The following is a 16,546-nucleotide window of genomic DNA, read 5'->3' as shown; positions in this document are numbered from 1 at the left end:
ATCGGGTCTCCTCACCACGAACGACGTATCATCACCCGTTCGAGTTCCATCCTTTTTTTTCCTTGCCTTCAGTTTTTTTTTCTTTTCTCTTAAAACGCCGTGAAAATCACACTAAAGAGACCGTGTCCAACTCCACATAGCAGATGATATCGTCTTAGCATCATGACAGGCTGCGCTCCCCTCGACCTCGGGCACATGAAGCTATCTCGTCGACAAGCAGTAACTCGATAGGCCATAGATTAGCCCAAACTCCAACAGTCTCAGGATCCCCAATTTGAAAAGAATGTCCAGCAGAGCAGCCCACCTCCCAGAGACCACGTGCACCGTCATTTTGTCTTCATTTCCAAGTACGTCTCGGGCAAATGTCTGCTCATTCGCGACTGCTTAGCCGCTTCTCGAATCCGCTTCCACCATTCCTTGGCGAGACGCGGCCAGCTGGGATCCGTGGGTGGAACATAAGAGTAGAAGTGGTGAAGAAGGTCCTGCGTCGAAGGGTATCAGTAAGCGAGATGACGGGTAGGTGCTCCGTAGACGAAATTGATATATATTCCCCCTTCGCCTCCTTGAAAGCACCATCTCCATCCACAGTTCACCGTCGGTTCAGAAAGAACAGTTCGGAAAGGGGAAAGCAAGGTGAAGCTTACCTCTTCTTTCGCCAATGTGATGAAGCCCAGCACAAACGCCACCCACGCCAGCGTCCCCTTGGTGTTGAGAAATTGGTTTCCGCCTCGGAACTCAATCGTCCCCGTGCACCGTCTTCTCCTTCGCTTCGGATAGATGTTTTGAAAGTTCCACAGAACGTAGCGGTTGCCCTGCATGTAGTGGCACAAATCTGCCTTTCGGGTCTTGGACCGAATCTCGGCAGCCACCTTGTGCAGCGCGTCTATGCTCTTTTCCCATCCCAACGTCTTGTTCAGCCCGGACTCGAGGCTCTTGCTGTTCAACTGACAGTAGTGGTTGTCGCGGCGAGCGGCGGGTAGGATCTCCGCCACAAAGTCCTCATACACGACCGTGGCAAAGGCGATCTTCTTGAGGGTCCTGAGCGAGAACTTGTTCTTGAGGTTGACGGGCGTGACGTGCACATGCCCACCACATGACTCGTCCTCCTGAGGCTTGAAGTGTACGCGCATGGCCTCCCAAAAGTCCGAGATGATAGGGCTCACACCATGCATGGTGTCAAGCTTTGGCGATACAACCTCCATGCACACTTTTGTTTCCAGTTTGCATCTGCGTCAGCGCATATCTCATCATGTGCGTGCATGACATTGAAAGATACATGTAACAAGCACATGTAGGTTCGTACATGAACTGTCCATCTGCAGCAGATAATGGGTAGAAGCCGGAATTACCAACCATATGGTCGTGGCCGCTTCAGCGACCCGTCACGCGTGACGAACCACTTCCCTCCGTAATACTCTGGGTGCTTGCTGTACTTGGAACAATCATCATGGACCGCTTGGATGCCCCTGTTGCGTAGCTTTTGCGCCAGTTGCCGATACCAGTCCACGTTGGTGAAGCTCTCGCAGTTCCCGTACGGCCTGGTAACAGCTTCAATCTCTACGCCAAAGTTGTAATGCCTAACAGCATGCGGCATCTTTGCCAGGCTGATTTCGTCCAGGCAAGTCGACAAGGGCGGATTCAGATCAAAAGATCCAGGGAGGATGAGGCTGAGGCTGCACTTACAGCCCAAGCAAAAGCCAACGACAGGTCCACAAAGCAAGAAAAGGTCGGGTTGGGAGATGAAGCGAGAGAGAACCCCGAGCCTACAGTTGACGAACAACCTATTCGAAGGCCGTTGATATCTGATTTCGAGTCCAAGCTTCTTAGCTCGCTGGCCACGTCTTGGCTCTTCCCGTGGTTCTAGACACAATTAACCACGCTTGCGCGGATAATTGGCCGGTTGTTGTACATTGGACGCATGCATGCTCACATGACATTGTAGATGTCTCGTCAACGTTTCGTTTTGTGCGAAGCATACGTAGCAGCGATCATCGAGCCCGCGCTTTGTGTATGAGTGTTACACGTACTCGTACAGTGCAAGAGCAGCAGGGATCAGAGCCGTGGGGCGGCATGGCCAGCAGAATCCGGCCGACCAGCCACCGTTGCGTTGTCAAACAACCTTTTTCCCCCCCTACCTCGTTGGACTCCTGTTGAGAAAGCTGCCTGTATTGCAGGTACTGGCCTTCCCGTGGAATCCACAACCGGACAGCGGTTCCCCTATAATGCGGTGGCTCTCTGTGGAGGAGGTGGTATGGGAACGTGGCAGCGAGGGGTCGCGCATCATGCTCCGAGGACGGGCATATCCGGGGCGCTCCCTTTAAACAGATAGAAAGAGAAAGGCGCGGGAGTGTATGAGCTCGTTGCCACGATGGAGGCCGGTTCTTCAGGTCGAGACGTGGTGAGGTCCAATTGGTGCCTGCAATCCCATACCCTGCATGGAGGCCGTCATCTTGTCCTTTGCTGCCCAACCTGTTGCACAGCATCAGGAGATCCACAACCGAGACAGCCACACTTCAACGGAGAATCCTGGCTGGCTGACGGGCAACCAAATGAGCCTCGAGCCATGACGCTTGTTTTTTGCCTCACGGTTTGCATCACTGGCAATGGTTAGCAATATGTAAGCCCGCGGTGTTGTGCGCAAGAAATGAGCAGACAGTTCGGGTCTCCTCAGCGTTCAAACCATCTCGTAGACCTGACCTCCGAAAACACGACAATCCCGAAAACTTTTGAACCTCCCCGCCAACTTCCCGATTCGACAATGGAGGCCGTCCGCAGCCAATCAGTGGGGAGGAAGAAGTCCAAAATGCCGGCCCAGAAGGCAGCGTCAGCGTTGTCTCTAGACCGCCGGCCAACCAAGTTGTACTTTGCTTATGGGAGTAACTTGCACGTCAAACAGATGAACCGTCGCTGTCCCAATAGCAAATTCATCGGCAAGGCCCGTCTCGCCAACTATCGGTGGCAGATCAACCAGCGTGGATACGCCAACGTCATCCAGGCCGAGGGGCACTGGGTAGACGGCCTCGTGTACGAGATCGATGATATCGACGAGGCCAAACTGGACATAAACGAGGGCGTTGCGAAAAATGCATACAACAAGCGATACATGACGGTCCTGCTTCATCGAGCACAGACCGCCCTGTATCGCCGCCCCGTCGCTTGGATTGTGGAAAAGGGCGGGCCTGCTGCCGTGGGTAGGCAAGCCAAGCTCATGGCTCAGGGGCGACAAGAGAACTCGCTGCTGCACTGGCAAGACGATGTTCTCATATACGTCAGTCCCAACTGCACTATTGACAGCCATCCCAAGGAGGAATACGTCAATCGCATCAACCTGGGCATTGCGGATGCCAGGGCCCTGGGCGTCGACGAGGATTACATTCGGAACTGCATCCGCCCCTTTATTCCGGAGACGACCGAAAAATCTTCCTCGGCCCCGGCGCTTGAGGCCCCTAGGCCCAAGATGCTAACGGTCGCCCGGGGTAGAGATGCAAGCTCTCCCGCGCGGTCTGGTGGCCGCTCTCCGGGACGCAAAGACCGATCGGTGAGCCGATCCAAGCAGCATCTCGAGCGGCGATCTCAATCCTGGCAGCCCCCTAAGAATGAGAGCAATCAGAGATTCGACCTGGCGGCAAAGTCAAAGGAGCCACCCCTGCCTCCGCGACCAGAGTCGAACCAGCCTCGTGACATCCCTATCGTGGCCGTCCAGGAGGTGCACGTCTCGAGCTGGGGGTGGTGGCCGACATTCTCATGAGAAATCCCTGGAAGAAATTTAGAGGTTGCATGGCAACCTGGTGCGGTGTGAAATGGAGCTCGTAATCCATAGTGATGTAAGTATCTAATTGTTGTGAAATCTATTTTGCGTCCGTCATTGTTCAGTTTGGCCAGTATTGCTGATGCCTTCTATAGGATTCTATGAATATCGCCGAGATATTCATGTGTTTTTTATTCTTTCTTCATTTTTCTCTCTTCTTCTCATCAGCTCCATTCGCCGTCAAGGCATGTTCTGCAAGACCAGGGGCCATGAATCAGAGCTTTGAGCGATGCCGCCTCAGAACAAGGGGCTTACTTTTGGGCGGTCCATTTCGCAATGGAAGGGGGGCTCGTGCTTTCGATCCATTCGCATAATCCCACAAGAGCCTTGCCAATGTCATGGCCTGTTGGGGGATATCACCGCCTTTTTCTCCTCCATAGACCAATACTTTTGGTCTGCAGACAACTTTTACCGCAGACTTCTTTGCTCCACTAACTGTCTCCACAAAGAGACCTGGGGCAATGTCGAATAGGTACGAGGCGTTCTTGAGAGCTTCAGATGGTTTGCTGGCATTGTCAGAGTCGATGGTCTCGCCGTTGCTTGCGAGGTTGATGCACTCATAAGTGTCCAGTTTTGACCTTGCGGTCCTCGCAGGCCACTTGAGAGTGTAGATGTCTGGTGACAGCTGAAGTCGGTGGGCGAGATCGGCTGCCGGGTCAATGATGTTTGTTCGGAGAGAGCCCTGCAGTTCTGCGGCAGTGAGGTATGGCACTACAACCGACAGAAGAGATGCAAGATCCTCTGTAATGTGATTGAGATATGCTGCCCTTCTGGATTTGAAAGGCTTCTGGCTAGTCAATGCTGTGAGAGTCTCGGCTCTCCACTCTCTGCAGTGTGAAATGTCTGTTTTCATTGTTAGCCATTCGGGTTCGAGGCATCTCGAATAGCAGCATTCTCTTGTAGAATGGTAGCGTACCTCGGGGTAGTTTCGCTATCGCACTCTCCAGTTCATCAATCCATGCAGCTGTAGTCTCGCCATCGCCGTCATCCAAGGGGCAATAGAAAGACCTGGAAAAGAACACCAGCCAGAGGTACTGCATAATGAGTGCCATGAAGTGGTATTCGTCGGAATGCCACACATTCAGGCAACTTGTCGCCGGCTCCCTCAACAACGATACAAATCTTGTTGACTGAGACGGGTTGGGCTGACACCGGAAGTGACCGCTGGCTAGATCTTCCAGGACAGGTCGGATGCGTTGCTCTATCCAGCGCTGAACATTGTCGCATAGGGCTCTGTACGCTTCTTGGGCTTCGGCTTCCGTAATGTCCTTTCTCCGGGGAGATGGGCGAGTGTTCTGGTTTTTAGGTCCGTCGGCGGCCTTGTCTTTCTTGGTGGCCTGGCTGCGAGCCAGTGCAAGCTGGCTCTGGGCTTCTTTCAGCTCCTGTTGTAGAGATTCCAGCTTCCTCGATAGGACTGAATTCTCTCTCTCCTGTACCTCCAGCTCTTCCTGTCGTGAATCCAGAACCTCCTCTGTGAAGTGTCGCAGCCGAACTTCATCTTCCAGTTTGTTCTTGTCGTCTTGTTTGTGTGATGCTTCTGCCTGGGTTGGTGCCATGGCTCCTTCTTGTCGACTTTGAAATCGTACTTCCTAAATGTGGTATGCTTCGGATAGTATAAGTGAGGGGAAGGAACTAACGGGATCGTACGTGTGTCGACTTCTAGAAGTTTATGGAGCTAGCGGCCGAAGAAGATCGATGGACCACGTCTGGTATGTCTGCTCACGGCGCGTAAATGGGTTCCTTATGGCCAGTCCTTTGATCCTTGTGCATTGAACTGGCGACCCGGCAGAAGCGTCAAGTCGGACTGGGTCGCCAGCTGATGAATTGTCGGTGCGTAGCCTGACCATGTCATCACGGTGGATCTTCTTCCCCCTTTACCGGCTGGATGGCATCTTCGCGCCCGAAGCAGGTATCCCGTTGGGCTCCACCACACACCCGGCGATGAGGGTGTACTGTAGGGATCGGCTGTGTACATGCAGGCCCGGGGTGCCTTGTACGCAAAAGCGCGCGTTTATGCCGGGTGGTTGTCACTTCAATACCAGACCAATGACTGCGTGTACAACTGTTTGAGAAGCTCAATAGGCCAGCATAAGAGTCCGGAGCTTGCCTTGTTTCCATCCTGATATCTGGCGGGGAGCCCCAGCATGGTTACCGGAAGCATCCCATTGGCACCATCGGCAACCGGACGGCAGCCCCAGTTCATGACATGCCTGATGACAATGACTCTCTGCTAAGCCACCGTGTGTAGCGCATTCGACTATTCGGATCGAGTCATCATCTGGGAGCCTTCCAACCACTGACAGGGAAGTTTTTGGTGCCGACTACACCCAGAACCAAGGAATTGCCAAGGAAGGCATTCCTTTTCGTGCCGAACAGCCTGAGCATGGGCGAAGAGAGAAGAATTGTCGTTTCTATTGACTTTGGAACCACTTTTTCAGGCGTCGCTTGGGCAGAGACGACTCAAGTAAGTATAAGCAGCAGCACACGAAAGGTTTCATGCCGCGCTAAAGCCTCCAAGCCGGATGTCCAGCACGTATTATCCGACTGGCCATCACTCGGCTCGTCCCGAAATAGCCCCAAGGTCCCAACAGAGCTGCGCAAGATAGCAACTGGTTGGCAATGGGGGTTCCAGATTCCGAAAGCGGCAAAGAGGAATAGATTCTTCAAGCTGTGAGTTGCCTATCGTGCTCGTTAGAGGTGCCTCTGAACTGAAACCAAGGCTTATAGAAGACTGGATGAGCCGTCAGAAACAAAGACCGACGGAGAGTCGGCCCAGGAATTAACAAGGGTGTTCCTAACATGTCTCTATGCCCACTTTATCAGCGTCCTGGAAAGCCGACTGTCGCCCAGCGTGGTGCAGTCGACCCCCATGGATGTTGTTGTTACCGTTCCAGCTATCTGGTCGAATAACGCAAAGCAAGAAACCGAAAATGCAGCTTCATTGGCCGGCTTTGGCAGAGGAGGGAATATAAAACTCATATCAGAGCCGGTTAGTGTCGCCTAAGATCATCAGATCAGTGGCAAATGCTCATCGTATGTAGGAAGCGGCCGCATTGTATACCGTCAAGTATCTGAGCCCGTCCGTCCTCCAGACTGGTCGGAGGTTTGTGGTATGCGATGCCGGAGGAGGAACGGTCGACCTCATCACATACGAGGTTGCTAAAGTTCAACCCCTACAGATGAGAGAAGTAACCGAAGGAACTGGAGGGAAGTGCGGGTCTTCGATGCTCAACATGAGGTTTCGACGATACTTGAAACAGGCACACGGGGATAAATACTGGACAGACGAGCGGCTTGTCCTTGCCTTGAGCGACTTTGAATCGGTACGTCTGCCCTTGAGAAACTCTGACCCTTTATACGTGAGTCTGACCATGCGCAGTTCAAAAAGGACTTCTCTCCTAGAGGTGAGCCACTTACACTGAAAGTCGATTCATCTCTTGGCTTGAGACGAAATCGGTTCACCATACCGCAAGATGACATGACAATCAAGATATGGGATCCAATCATGAGAGACATCATCTGCTTGATCAATGAGCAGATATCAATGGCAGATGATGACGTTGCGGCAGTCGTCCTGGTTGGTGGGTTCGGCCAAAACAGATACCTCAAGTCCCGTGTTCGCGATGCGATCATCCACGGAGTGCGAGTTCTCCAGCCGGAGAATGGTGTCACCGCGGTGGTGAAGGGAGCTGTCATCTATGGCCTCGGAAACTACCAGCCCGCCATGGCCCCAGTAGGCATCTCATCGCGGGTTGCCAGACGATCATATGGCACTTGCCTCTTGGCAAAGTACGACCCGTCGAAGCATGATCGCAACGAAGCGTGAGCAAATAGCGCCAGCGGATGAGAGAGCTGCTAACAGTTGCGGACAGATTCTGGTCAGAGAAAGAAGAAGAATGGGTCGTTATCGAGATGTGCTGGTTCATCCGCAAAGTACGCCAAAGGCAAGATAATTGGGAGCCGATATAATGTAGTAACTCGAGTTAGGGCCAATCGTATCCCGAGGGTAAGCCCTCCAAGATCGAGTATCAGTGCGATATACCCGTGTTCATGGGCCACAAGCCACAAGCGGACATTGAGATATTCAGCAACGACGACGATCGTGAAGCACCAATTCACCTCAGCGGCACCACGAAACGAGTGGCTACATTGTTTCTCGATCTACATAAGATACCCAAATCAGCAAAGTCGGCCGCAAAGAAGAGAAAGTTGGGGTGGCACCGGTATTACTGCTTGACGGGCGTGATTGAAGCAAGTTATGGATCAGCCATGATAACTTACACGGTGAAACTCGGAGGTTCGTTCGCTCGAGTCTCTTCTACCCAGGGAGGCATTTGACCATGAGGCTGGATCTAACGTACTTTAGGCGTTACGCACGACGTTATCAGAGTACGTTATGAATAGGTCGGACTTTGTGTATGGGGCGTCCGGGTTTTGGCAGTTGATGGTTGAACGGCTCGACGTGTTCCGGGACCAACATTGTTGGATTTAAAGGGGAACCCCCATATTTGTGGGATGCTGTTGTCTGGCTCTTTCAACAACTATGATGACGCTTTCTCTTCTCGACTTGACAGCAAGCAATCAATCGAATGCTTCCAAACGTTGGGACAGCAGAATATCTGATGATGAAAATTTGGGGTAAGGTTCAGGTAGAGCGCAGTTCATATTTGTTCTCGTTTATGACTGCGACATCTCGGGTAGGCGCTACCAAGCAACCCCCTGGTACTTGGTAATACTGCTTTAGGAAAGTGCTGAGGTTCGGCAGGTGCAGATTGCATCACGTGATATCGCGTTCTGCCCCTCCACTTCGTCGCGTCTCTCTCGGGCAATCCAGCGTTTGTCCATCAACGCCCAAAATCGCGGCTTCAGTCGCTCTCCATGCCGGAAGGCAATGACTGACGATCAGGATATTCTTTGTGCCTCTCAAGTGCGTGGACATGGCTGCCAACACGAGAGAAGGCGGTCCGCCACCGTCCACACTGGCGGCGCAGCTGGTTGAGAACATCGCGGCGTCATCGAAAGCCCCCAGAACCGATGAGAATAGCGAACTCAAGGGACTCTTGGCCATCATCCAGCGCGTAAAAGACAAGCCAGATCTCCTGAGGTCGTCGAATGACCGGCTGGAGCACAATCACATGCTCATCTACGTATACTGCCGAGTGGTGCTCGAAAATATCAAGCTCGACGACCCATTTCTTGATCGGGCCAATGTCCGAACCGAGTCGCAGAAGGCCATCAACTTCCTGCGCTTTACAATCAAAGAGACGCCATCTGTACTGCTGCATAAGAATGAGAATAGCAGACTCTTATTCCGCGGCCAAGAGCCTCTGTGGGTCTGGCTTTTGCCCCAGCTGTTAAGGCTCCTGGGCCACCCTCAATGTCTTGATCTCGAGAGCTCTATTGAAGGGTTCCTGCAGTATATTTTGCTTCTGGTTGCAAGGACAGGGGCCTTGTGGAAAGTAGCCCCGGCTCTAGGACTGTATCTTCGCGCATCTTTGACGTGTATGTCATCCTGTCCACGTCCTGAGCAAGGGCTAATCAATGCATCTAGCGCTTCTTGACCATCTGCAAAGCCCGTCGCTTGTCCCTTCCCATGCAGACTTACGTACGGATCTAGAACTGCCTCCAATCTTTGCTCTCGATCAAATTCTAGGCAAAGATGGACAGCATACGACCAAGCGCTTGACATACCAGGTCCTTACGATAGCACAAGGGCTGCATCTGGCATCAAGCTTGGCGAGAGTGCTTGCACATCCCCTTATATCGCCCGACTCGGCGTTTTCTAACAGTGTATCACTGTTGGAGAATGGGCCATGGCTGATAGATGCCTACCTGGACTTGCGTCATGTCCAAAAGCGATGGGAGCTACCATCACAAAGCACTCCTCTTCCACTGGTTGAATTGACCATGGATATCATCAAGTCATCCATCGCCAGCGACTCTCCAAGCACCTCACTCATCGAGAAGTCGTGTGCACTTCTTATTCTCCTCTGCAGCGAGATGATCTCACCTCCTGACGAGCTGGTACAACCAACTCCAGCTGGCGACCACGCAAGGTCCACCTACTGCATGGCTCTTGTAGCGATTGCCCAAGCGTCCCTGAAATCGTACTCAATAGGCCGGTTTGCGGCGTCGAAGCTGGTTCAGGAACTTATTTTACTGTCTTCACAGTACTCGACGATCGGAGAAGATACTGATGTTTGGGTGAGTGTCGACAAACAGGAGATGGCGAAAGGGGTTAGTGGTTTGCTAACTCGAATGAAGCGAAGCGTGACTCTTCTGAGACAAGCAATTGGCTCTTTATCGCAGGATTCCTTCCGTGAAAGCATACATCCGTCGAAGTTCCAGAACGAAGAACTTCGCAAAGGCATTCAAGATCTGCACTTGACTTATGCTGGCCCTCATCAAGTAGCGAACGCGAGCAAAAGACGAAAGCTTGGCGAACAAACGACGGACTCTTTGGCAATACTAACGCAGGGGATATATGAAACACTTCAAGTTCCCTCGCCAGCGGATGACGATGTAGTCATGTTCGAGCAGATATACTTGTAGGTTCCCCAAGTTAGTTCGGGATCGCACAGTCTGATTCTTTAATAGGGATGGGTATGATAAGTGCAATCAATCGAACCAATCTCTGGCGGTGGAACTTCTATCTCGCATATGTTGCGTGGTCGACGGCCCGGCGCGGTTGAACAGTTCGACGAACTCTGTCACAGCTCCCTTGGCATGCCCTATCTGCGACGAGAGCTCTACTAGCTCGCCGACAATGTCATCACATCATGCGAAAAGCGAAGCAAGAAATATTTTCTCCAAGGTGATCCGCCTAACGTCCTTTTCTGAATCCAGACGGCCACGGATCGCTGCCATGATTGCCCTCAGAAGGCTCATATTGCACTGCGAAGATGCAGCCTTTCTGGATCTGGAGACTCCTGGACCAGGGCAGTGGTGTCTTCAGTCACTCAACAGTTCTCTGAGAGAGCTTCGTATCGCGGCCGGTAGAACGCTGGCACTTTTCATGCCTCCAAAGCCGACATACAATATGGACGAAGCCTTGCTTTCACGAAACAGAAAAAATTCAATCGCTCTCCTAAGGTCTGCTTCCGAGGCAGACCCGCCACTCATGGTTGAGACGCGGATTCTAGCCTGGGGCCAACTCGGCAGAGTCGTGACAGAAGATGAATTGAATCTGGTTCTCATCAAGCTCCTAGAGTATCTGGGCAGCAGTAACAACATCGAATCGGCGTTTGCTTTCAACGAGCTACTCAGCCTTGCCGAGGCTCGCCGCACCACTCCCCGGCGTCTTTTTGAGCCGTTCTGGAAAAGCCTTGCCTATATGGCGACCAAAGATATAGTTCAACGCCCTCAGCGAAGCCGGGCCATAGCCGAGCTGCTACAGATATCTGTCAACGAGCTCCTTCTGCTGATCCAAAGCCATGCACTCCCATGGCTTGTCCTCGACAAACGCAAAGATGTGATTCAAAAGATTGCGGAAGCACGTCAGGAGACTGAAATCTGGCGTCCCCTCATGGACAGTCATAACACAGCCTCGGTATTATCGCTTTTGATGTTGCAAGAATCTGAGAACATCGAAGAGTTTGTCAAATCAAGCTTAGACGAGATATCGCCTCATTTTCACGCTCTTAGCCTTGCTGATATCGTTCAATCGGAGCCCATGTTGACTACCATAGAGCTATTGAAGGCCGCAGCAGACGCCGATGCATCGCGAAAACGCCAAGTATGTTTTTCGAACGTCCAATCAATTTGTTTACGGCTTGTGCTAATGGTATGTAGGTACAAAAAGCTCTAACAATGATGGCGTCTATGAGTCTCGGGTCTGTCAAAGAGACAAGGAATAAGAAGACAGATTTAGTTGGGCGATTCCTGCAGTTGCACATTCTCGGGCTTATGACCCGGTTTACCGACGTTATCAATGACTCGATTTCCATTCATCCACAGGTAACGGAGCAGAGACGCTGCATTCGCGCCTTGGAAGAAATTATTCGAATATGCCAGTCATATGCGAGAATCGCACGTCCACAGGTACGTCAAAGACAAAAAGCGGCTGCGGCAGCTTGGCTGATTGTACATATAGATCTCGGCTTGTCTTCTGTCTGCTGCTTCGCAAGACTCTCTACGCGAACCAGCCATTTCTTGCTGGGCAGCCATGCTCAAGTACTTTGACGAAGAAGACGTCGAGGCTCTGCTCGAGGCTACATTCTTCATCGTTAAGCGCTATTGGTCCGAACTGAAGCCCACGGCGACGACCGTGATAAGAGAGATGCTCGGTAACCTCCTGGAGAAATACGAGCATGCTGTGCAGAAGCACATTACCAAGCTCCCATCGCTATCCCACATTGAAGCTCTGAGTGGTATTGAAGCTAAACTCGAGGCCTTTCGGCCACCTCTTGCCCTCGAGGATAAGTTGGAGGTTTTCTCGCAGAGAATCGGCCACGACTATTCCGGAGTTGTCCACCAGGCGTTGGTTGACCTGGCGCCATACTTGAGGAGTAACCAAAGCGCACTCTACACATCCGCTATCAGTCAGCGACCAGACAGTGTGATTGCCACACTGCTGCGGGCTCTCCTCGACTGCGCCTGCAAGTACAACGGGGTCCATATCGACATCACTCGTCTCTGCGTTGAGTGTGTTGGACTTATTGGTTGTTTGGACTCGAATCGAATCGAAGCAGTACGAGAGCAGCGGTCTATTGTGGTGCTGGAGAACTTTGAAGTGATGGAAGAAGCCACCGACTTCGTGCTCTTTTTGCTCCAAGAGGTGCTGGTGCCATCGTTTCTGTCAACTACCGACATGAGGCTTCAGGGGTTCTTGTCGTACGCCATGCAAGAGCTGCTTGAGAGATGCGAGATCAAGTCAGCCTGTAACAATCATGCGGCTGGAATGACTGGTGGCAGCGACATTTATCGCAAATGGATGGCCCTACCAGAATACGTGCGGGAAGTGGTCGCCCCGTTCCTGAACTCGAGATATATGGTTGCGCCCATGAACCCCCAGGCCGTGGAATATCCGATCTTCCATCCGGGGAGGCTCTATGGCAACTGGCTACGAGCTTTTGTTGTTGAACTTCTACGGAAAGGGCAGCATCCACATGCGGATATGATCTTTGAACCTCTTGCACGGATCATCCGTGTCAAAGACCTATCTACTGCAGAGTTTTTGTTTCCGTATCTCGTGCTGCATGTGTTGTTGGGGCCCAGGAGCAGCCAGGCAGAGAAGGATCAGATACTCGGAGAGCTGATGCACATATTGCGCTATCAACTTTCTCCGGACGCGTCGTACCAAGAAAAGGAAGATATGAAGCGTTTCTGCCATGTGAGTAAAATTGGTAATGAGCAAGCAAATACCCTCAACTAATGAGATTGCAGCTTGTCTTCCGGTTCCTAGACTATGCTATGAGGTGGATTCACGCCAAGCGGTCGACTAGGCTGACCGGGGCGGCGAAGGAGAATGTGTCCAAGATTCAAGCCATGTTGGACAACATTCCTGCTGAACTGATATCCCAGCGCGCAATAGACTGCAATGAGTATGCGAGGGCTCTCTTTCATCTGGAACAACATGCGCAAAAGATGGAGCAGGTCAAGAGAGAGCCAGGCGACCGGACACGCCTCTTACAGCAGCTGCAAGATATTTACGCCAACATCGATGAGCCTGACGGGCTCGAAGGCATCTCGGCGCATCTGCATGTCCTCGACATTAACCAACAAATCTTGAGTCACAAGAAAGCCGGCCGATGGGCTGCAGCACAGACTTGGTACGAGATGCAGCTTGCCGAGAATCCGGATAATGCAGAGGTGCAAGTAGAATTGCTCAACTGCCTAAAGCAAGCTGGTCAACACGGTATGCTCAACACGAATCTTCTTCCGCATAACTGCAGTTACTGACAAGGACCAGATGTTTTGCTAAACCACATTGAGGGAATGCGGTCAGACTCTCTAAGCAACGACAACAGAATCATGCCCTTTGCAATAGAAGCTGCCTGGGTGACAGGTCGCTGGGAAAGCTTGGATAGATTTATCCACAGATTCCAAGGTAACGTTTTGCAGGACTTTAACATGTCCTTAGGGGCTCTCTTTGAGTCGCTATACAGAAAACAACCTTTTACGGAGACGGCGAGGATGATGAAGGAGAATATTGCTCTGTCCATGACGTCGTCGACGACTGCATCGCTCCAAGCGGCACACGACATCATGTTGAAATGTCATGTTCTCACGGATCTAGAAATCATTCTTGGAACCAACCCGGACAGTGAGGAGGAGCGTATGAAGACCATATCCCTTCTTGAAGGCCGGTGCGAAGTTATTGGAGCATATTTCAACGATCGACAATACGTTTTAGGCATTCAGAGGGCAGCCATGCAGCTGTTGAGGTAAGTTTGTCTGCTCGACCTAGTTCAGGGCATCGTCACTGATATATTTCCCTTGTTAAGACCAACATTTTCCGACCTGGATATCTCAGGGCTATGGCTTGCCAGCTCTCGACTGGCTCGGAAGTCAAACTCCTTGCACCAGTCATTCAATGCAGTGTTGCATGCGTCTCAGCTTGGTGATGATGCAGCTACCATTGAAAACGCAAAGCTGCTGTTCAGAGATTCACACCACCGCAAAGCGATCCAGATCCTCCAAGGAGCCATCGAACAGAACAAATTTATGACGAAATCGGGGTCATCGCTTAGTATGGGATCTGCAAGCAGCTTGAACTCCCAGCAAAAGTTGCTCACAGCCCGCGCACAGCTTCTGCTGGCGAAGTGGCTGGATGCAGCAGGCCAGACGCACGCAGGCGCCCTTCGTGAGAAGTACCAGCAGCCACCCAAGACGTTTTCCACGTGGGAGAAGGGCCACTATTACCTTGGACGCCATTACAAGAAGATATTGGAGTCCGAACAGCCGTTGAAGGTTGATGACCAGAGCGACAACTATGTCACGGGCGAGATCGCCAGGCTCGTCATTGAGAATTACGTACGGTCTTTGAATTCGGGAACCAAGTACTTGTATCAGACTCTGCCGAGGATACTCACGCTTTGGTTGGACCTCGGGGCGCAAGTTGATAGGGCTCCGGAAGGCAAGGTCTCGCTATCACGAGAGCTGCACAAGCGGAGGCTCGAGCAATTAGGCCTTTTGCATTCATTCCTGGACAAGTACATACATCGCCTGCCGGCCTACATTTTCTACACGGCCCTGTCGCAGATTGTCGCTCGCATAGCGCACCCCAACGCCAATGTCTTTGAGCGACTGACCTCCATCATTGTCAAAGTCGTGGAAGCTCATCCTCGGCAGGCACTGTGGAGCTTGATCGGCATCATGACAACCCGTCAGGTATCTGAAAGAAAGGCTCGCGGCGCTCAGGTGCTCCAGACTCTAAAGAGCGTTTCTAAAAAGGTTGACGGGGCATCATATGATCTGAGGTATCTGATCAGGGCGGGAGAGAAGCTGGCAGAACAGCTATTACTGGCTTGTCACAACGGCGACTTCCACGGCAACAAGGCGGTGCACGCCAGCCTGACGAAAGACTTACGATTCAACCAGAAATGCACACCATGTCCCCTGGTTGTTCCCGTGGAGAGCTCGCTGACAGCCACCCTGCCGGCCGTCTCGGAGCATGTAAAGAAGCACAAGGCGTTTTCGCGCGATGTGGTGTCGATAGATTGCTTCTTGGACGATGTGTTGGTGTTGAGCTCACTGGCTAAGCCGAGACGTCTCACAGCCCGAGGAAGTGATGGCAAGACATACATGCTGCTCATCAAGCCAAAGGATGACCTCCGTACAGACCAGCGCCTCATGGAGTTCAATGGAATCATCAACCGTTCGCTGAAGAGAGATGCGGAGTCCAGCAAAAGGCAGCTGTACATACGAACCTATGCCGTGGTCCCGCTGAACGAAGAGTGCGGCATCATTGAATGGGTGCCGGGGATCAAGACGATGCGAGATATTCTGCTGAACCTGTATGCCTCACAGAAGATCCATCCGGATTACAACACCCTGAAGCAGCTGATGGAGGAGGCATCGACGTCTGACAGCAAGGTCGGCATCTTCACGAATGAGGTGCTGGGGCGCTTCCCTCCTGTGCTTCCCCTGTGGTTTATACAACAGTTCCCCAACCCGTCAGCTTGGTTCAGCGCGCGCCTGAGATATACCCGCTCGTGCGCGGTCATGTCCATGGTGGGCACAATCCTCGGACTAGGAGATCGACACGGAGAGAACGTCAACCTGGAGGAGGGGAGCGGAGGAATCTTCCATGTGGACTTCAACTGTCTATTCGACAAGGGTCTCACCTTTGCCAAACCAGAGCGTGTACCATTCCGCCTTACGCACAACATGGTGGCCGCCATGGGCATCTACGGCTACGAAGGGCCCTTCCGCAAGTCATCCGAGCTGACGCTGAGCATTCTCCGGCAGCAAGAAGAGACGCTGGTGACTATCTTGGAGGCCTTCATTTACGATCCCACGCTGGACCTGCAGAAGGACAAGCGAGCGGCGAAGAGGAGCGAATTTGGGGTGAAGCTGCAGCCGCAGAGCGTGGTGGACAGCATCAAGAGGAAGGTCAAGGGACTGCTGCCGAACGAGAGCATTCCTTTGAGCGTGGAGGGACAGGTGGAGGAGTTGATTAAGCAGGCGGTCAATCCGCGGAATCTGGCGGCCATGTATATCGGATGGTGTCCCTTTCTGTAGGGTTGAGCCTGATCATGCTGGATGATTTGCGTTTTCTATGCCAGATTTCGTACT

At 52.2% G+C, this 16,546-nt stretch overlaps 4 protein-coding genes across 4 annotated transcripts; 2 read left to right on the top strand and 2 right to left on the bottom strand.

Moving 5' to 3' along the window:
* Positions 1 to 326: 326 nt before the first annotated feature.
* Positions 327 to 1,673, bottom strand: CCMA1212_007204 (uncharacterized protein; the record flags this gene model as incomplete). The annotated part of the gene is made up of 3 exons (XM_073704377.1): positions 1,354 to 1,673; positions 645 to 1,207; positions 327 to 482 (listed from the first exon to the last, which is right to left on the bottom strand). Exons 1-3 carry the CDS (start codon positions 1,592 to 1,594, stop codon positions 327 to 329), a joined length of 960 nt encoding a protein of 319 aa, XP_073557105.1. The 5' UTR covers positions 1,595 to 1,673.
* A 1,085-nt stretch (positions 1,674 to 2,758) lies between these two features.
* Positions 2,759 to 3,748, top strand: CCMA1212_007203 (uncharacterized protein; the record flags this gene model as incomplete). The annotated part of the gene is made up of 1 exon (XM_073704376.1): positions 2,759 to 3,748. The coding sequence occupies one exon, from the start codon at positions 2,759 to 2,761 to the stop codon at positions 3,746 to 3,748; it is 990 nt and encodes a 329-aa protein (XP_073557106.1).
* A 274-nt stretch (positions 3,749 to 4,022) lies between these two features.
* CCMA1212_007202 (uncharacterized protein) lies at positions 4,023 to 5,380 on the bottom strand (the record flags this gene model as incomplete). The annotated part of the gene is made up of 2 exons (XM_073704375.1): positions 4,725 to 5,380; positions 4,023 to 4,651 (listed from the first exon to the last, which is right to left on the bottom strand). Exons 1-2 carry the CDS (start codon positions 5,362 to 5,364, stop codon positions 4,023 to 4,025), a joined length of 1,269 nt encoding a protein of 422 aa, XP_073557107.1. The 5' UTR covers positions 5,365 to 5,380.
* An 811-nt stretch (positions 5,381 to 6,191) lies between these two features.
* CCMA1212_007201 (Protein kinase rad3) lies at positions 6,192 to 16,492 on the top strand (the record flags this gene model as incomplete). The annotated part of the gene is made up of 16 exons (XM_073704374.1): positions 6,192 to 6,272; positions 6,327 to 6,478; positions 6,536 to 6,797; positions 6,850 to 7,131; positions 7,188 to 7,630; positions 7,681 to 7,741; positions 7,796 to 8,105; positions 8,175 to 8,197; positions 8,737 to 9,310; positions 9,360 to 10,356; positions 10,406 to 11,543; positions 11,600 to 11,848; positions 11,901 to 13,139; positions 13,193 to 13,664; positions 13,719 to 14,193; positions 14,254 to 16,492. 16 exons carry the CDS (start codon positions 6,192 to 6,194, stop codon positions 16,490 to 16,492), a joined length of 8,997 nt encoding a protein of 2,998 aa, XP_073557108.1.
* Between the last annotated feature and the right edge of the window lie 54 nt (positions 16,493 to 16,546).

The sequence above is a fragment of the Trichoderma ghanense genome (assembly GCF_004382785.1).
Source record: "Trichoderma ghanense strain CCMA-1212 chromosome Unknown scaffold_9, whole genome shotgun sequence".
Taxonomy (NCBI): Eukaryota; Fungi; Ascomycota; class Sordariomycetes; order Hypocreales; family Hypocreaceae; genus Trichoderma; species Trichoderma ghanense.
Note: the sequence above shows the minus strand (reverse complement) of the source record. Positions and strands in the feature narration are given on the sequence as shown.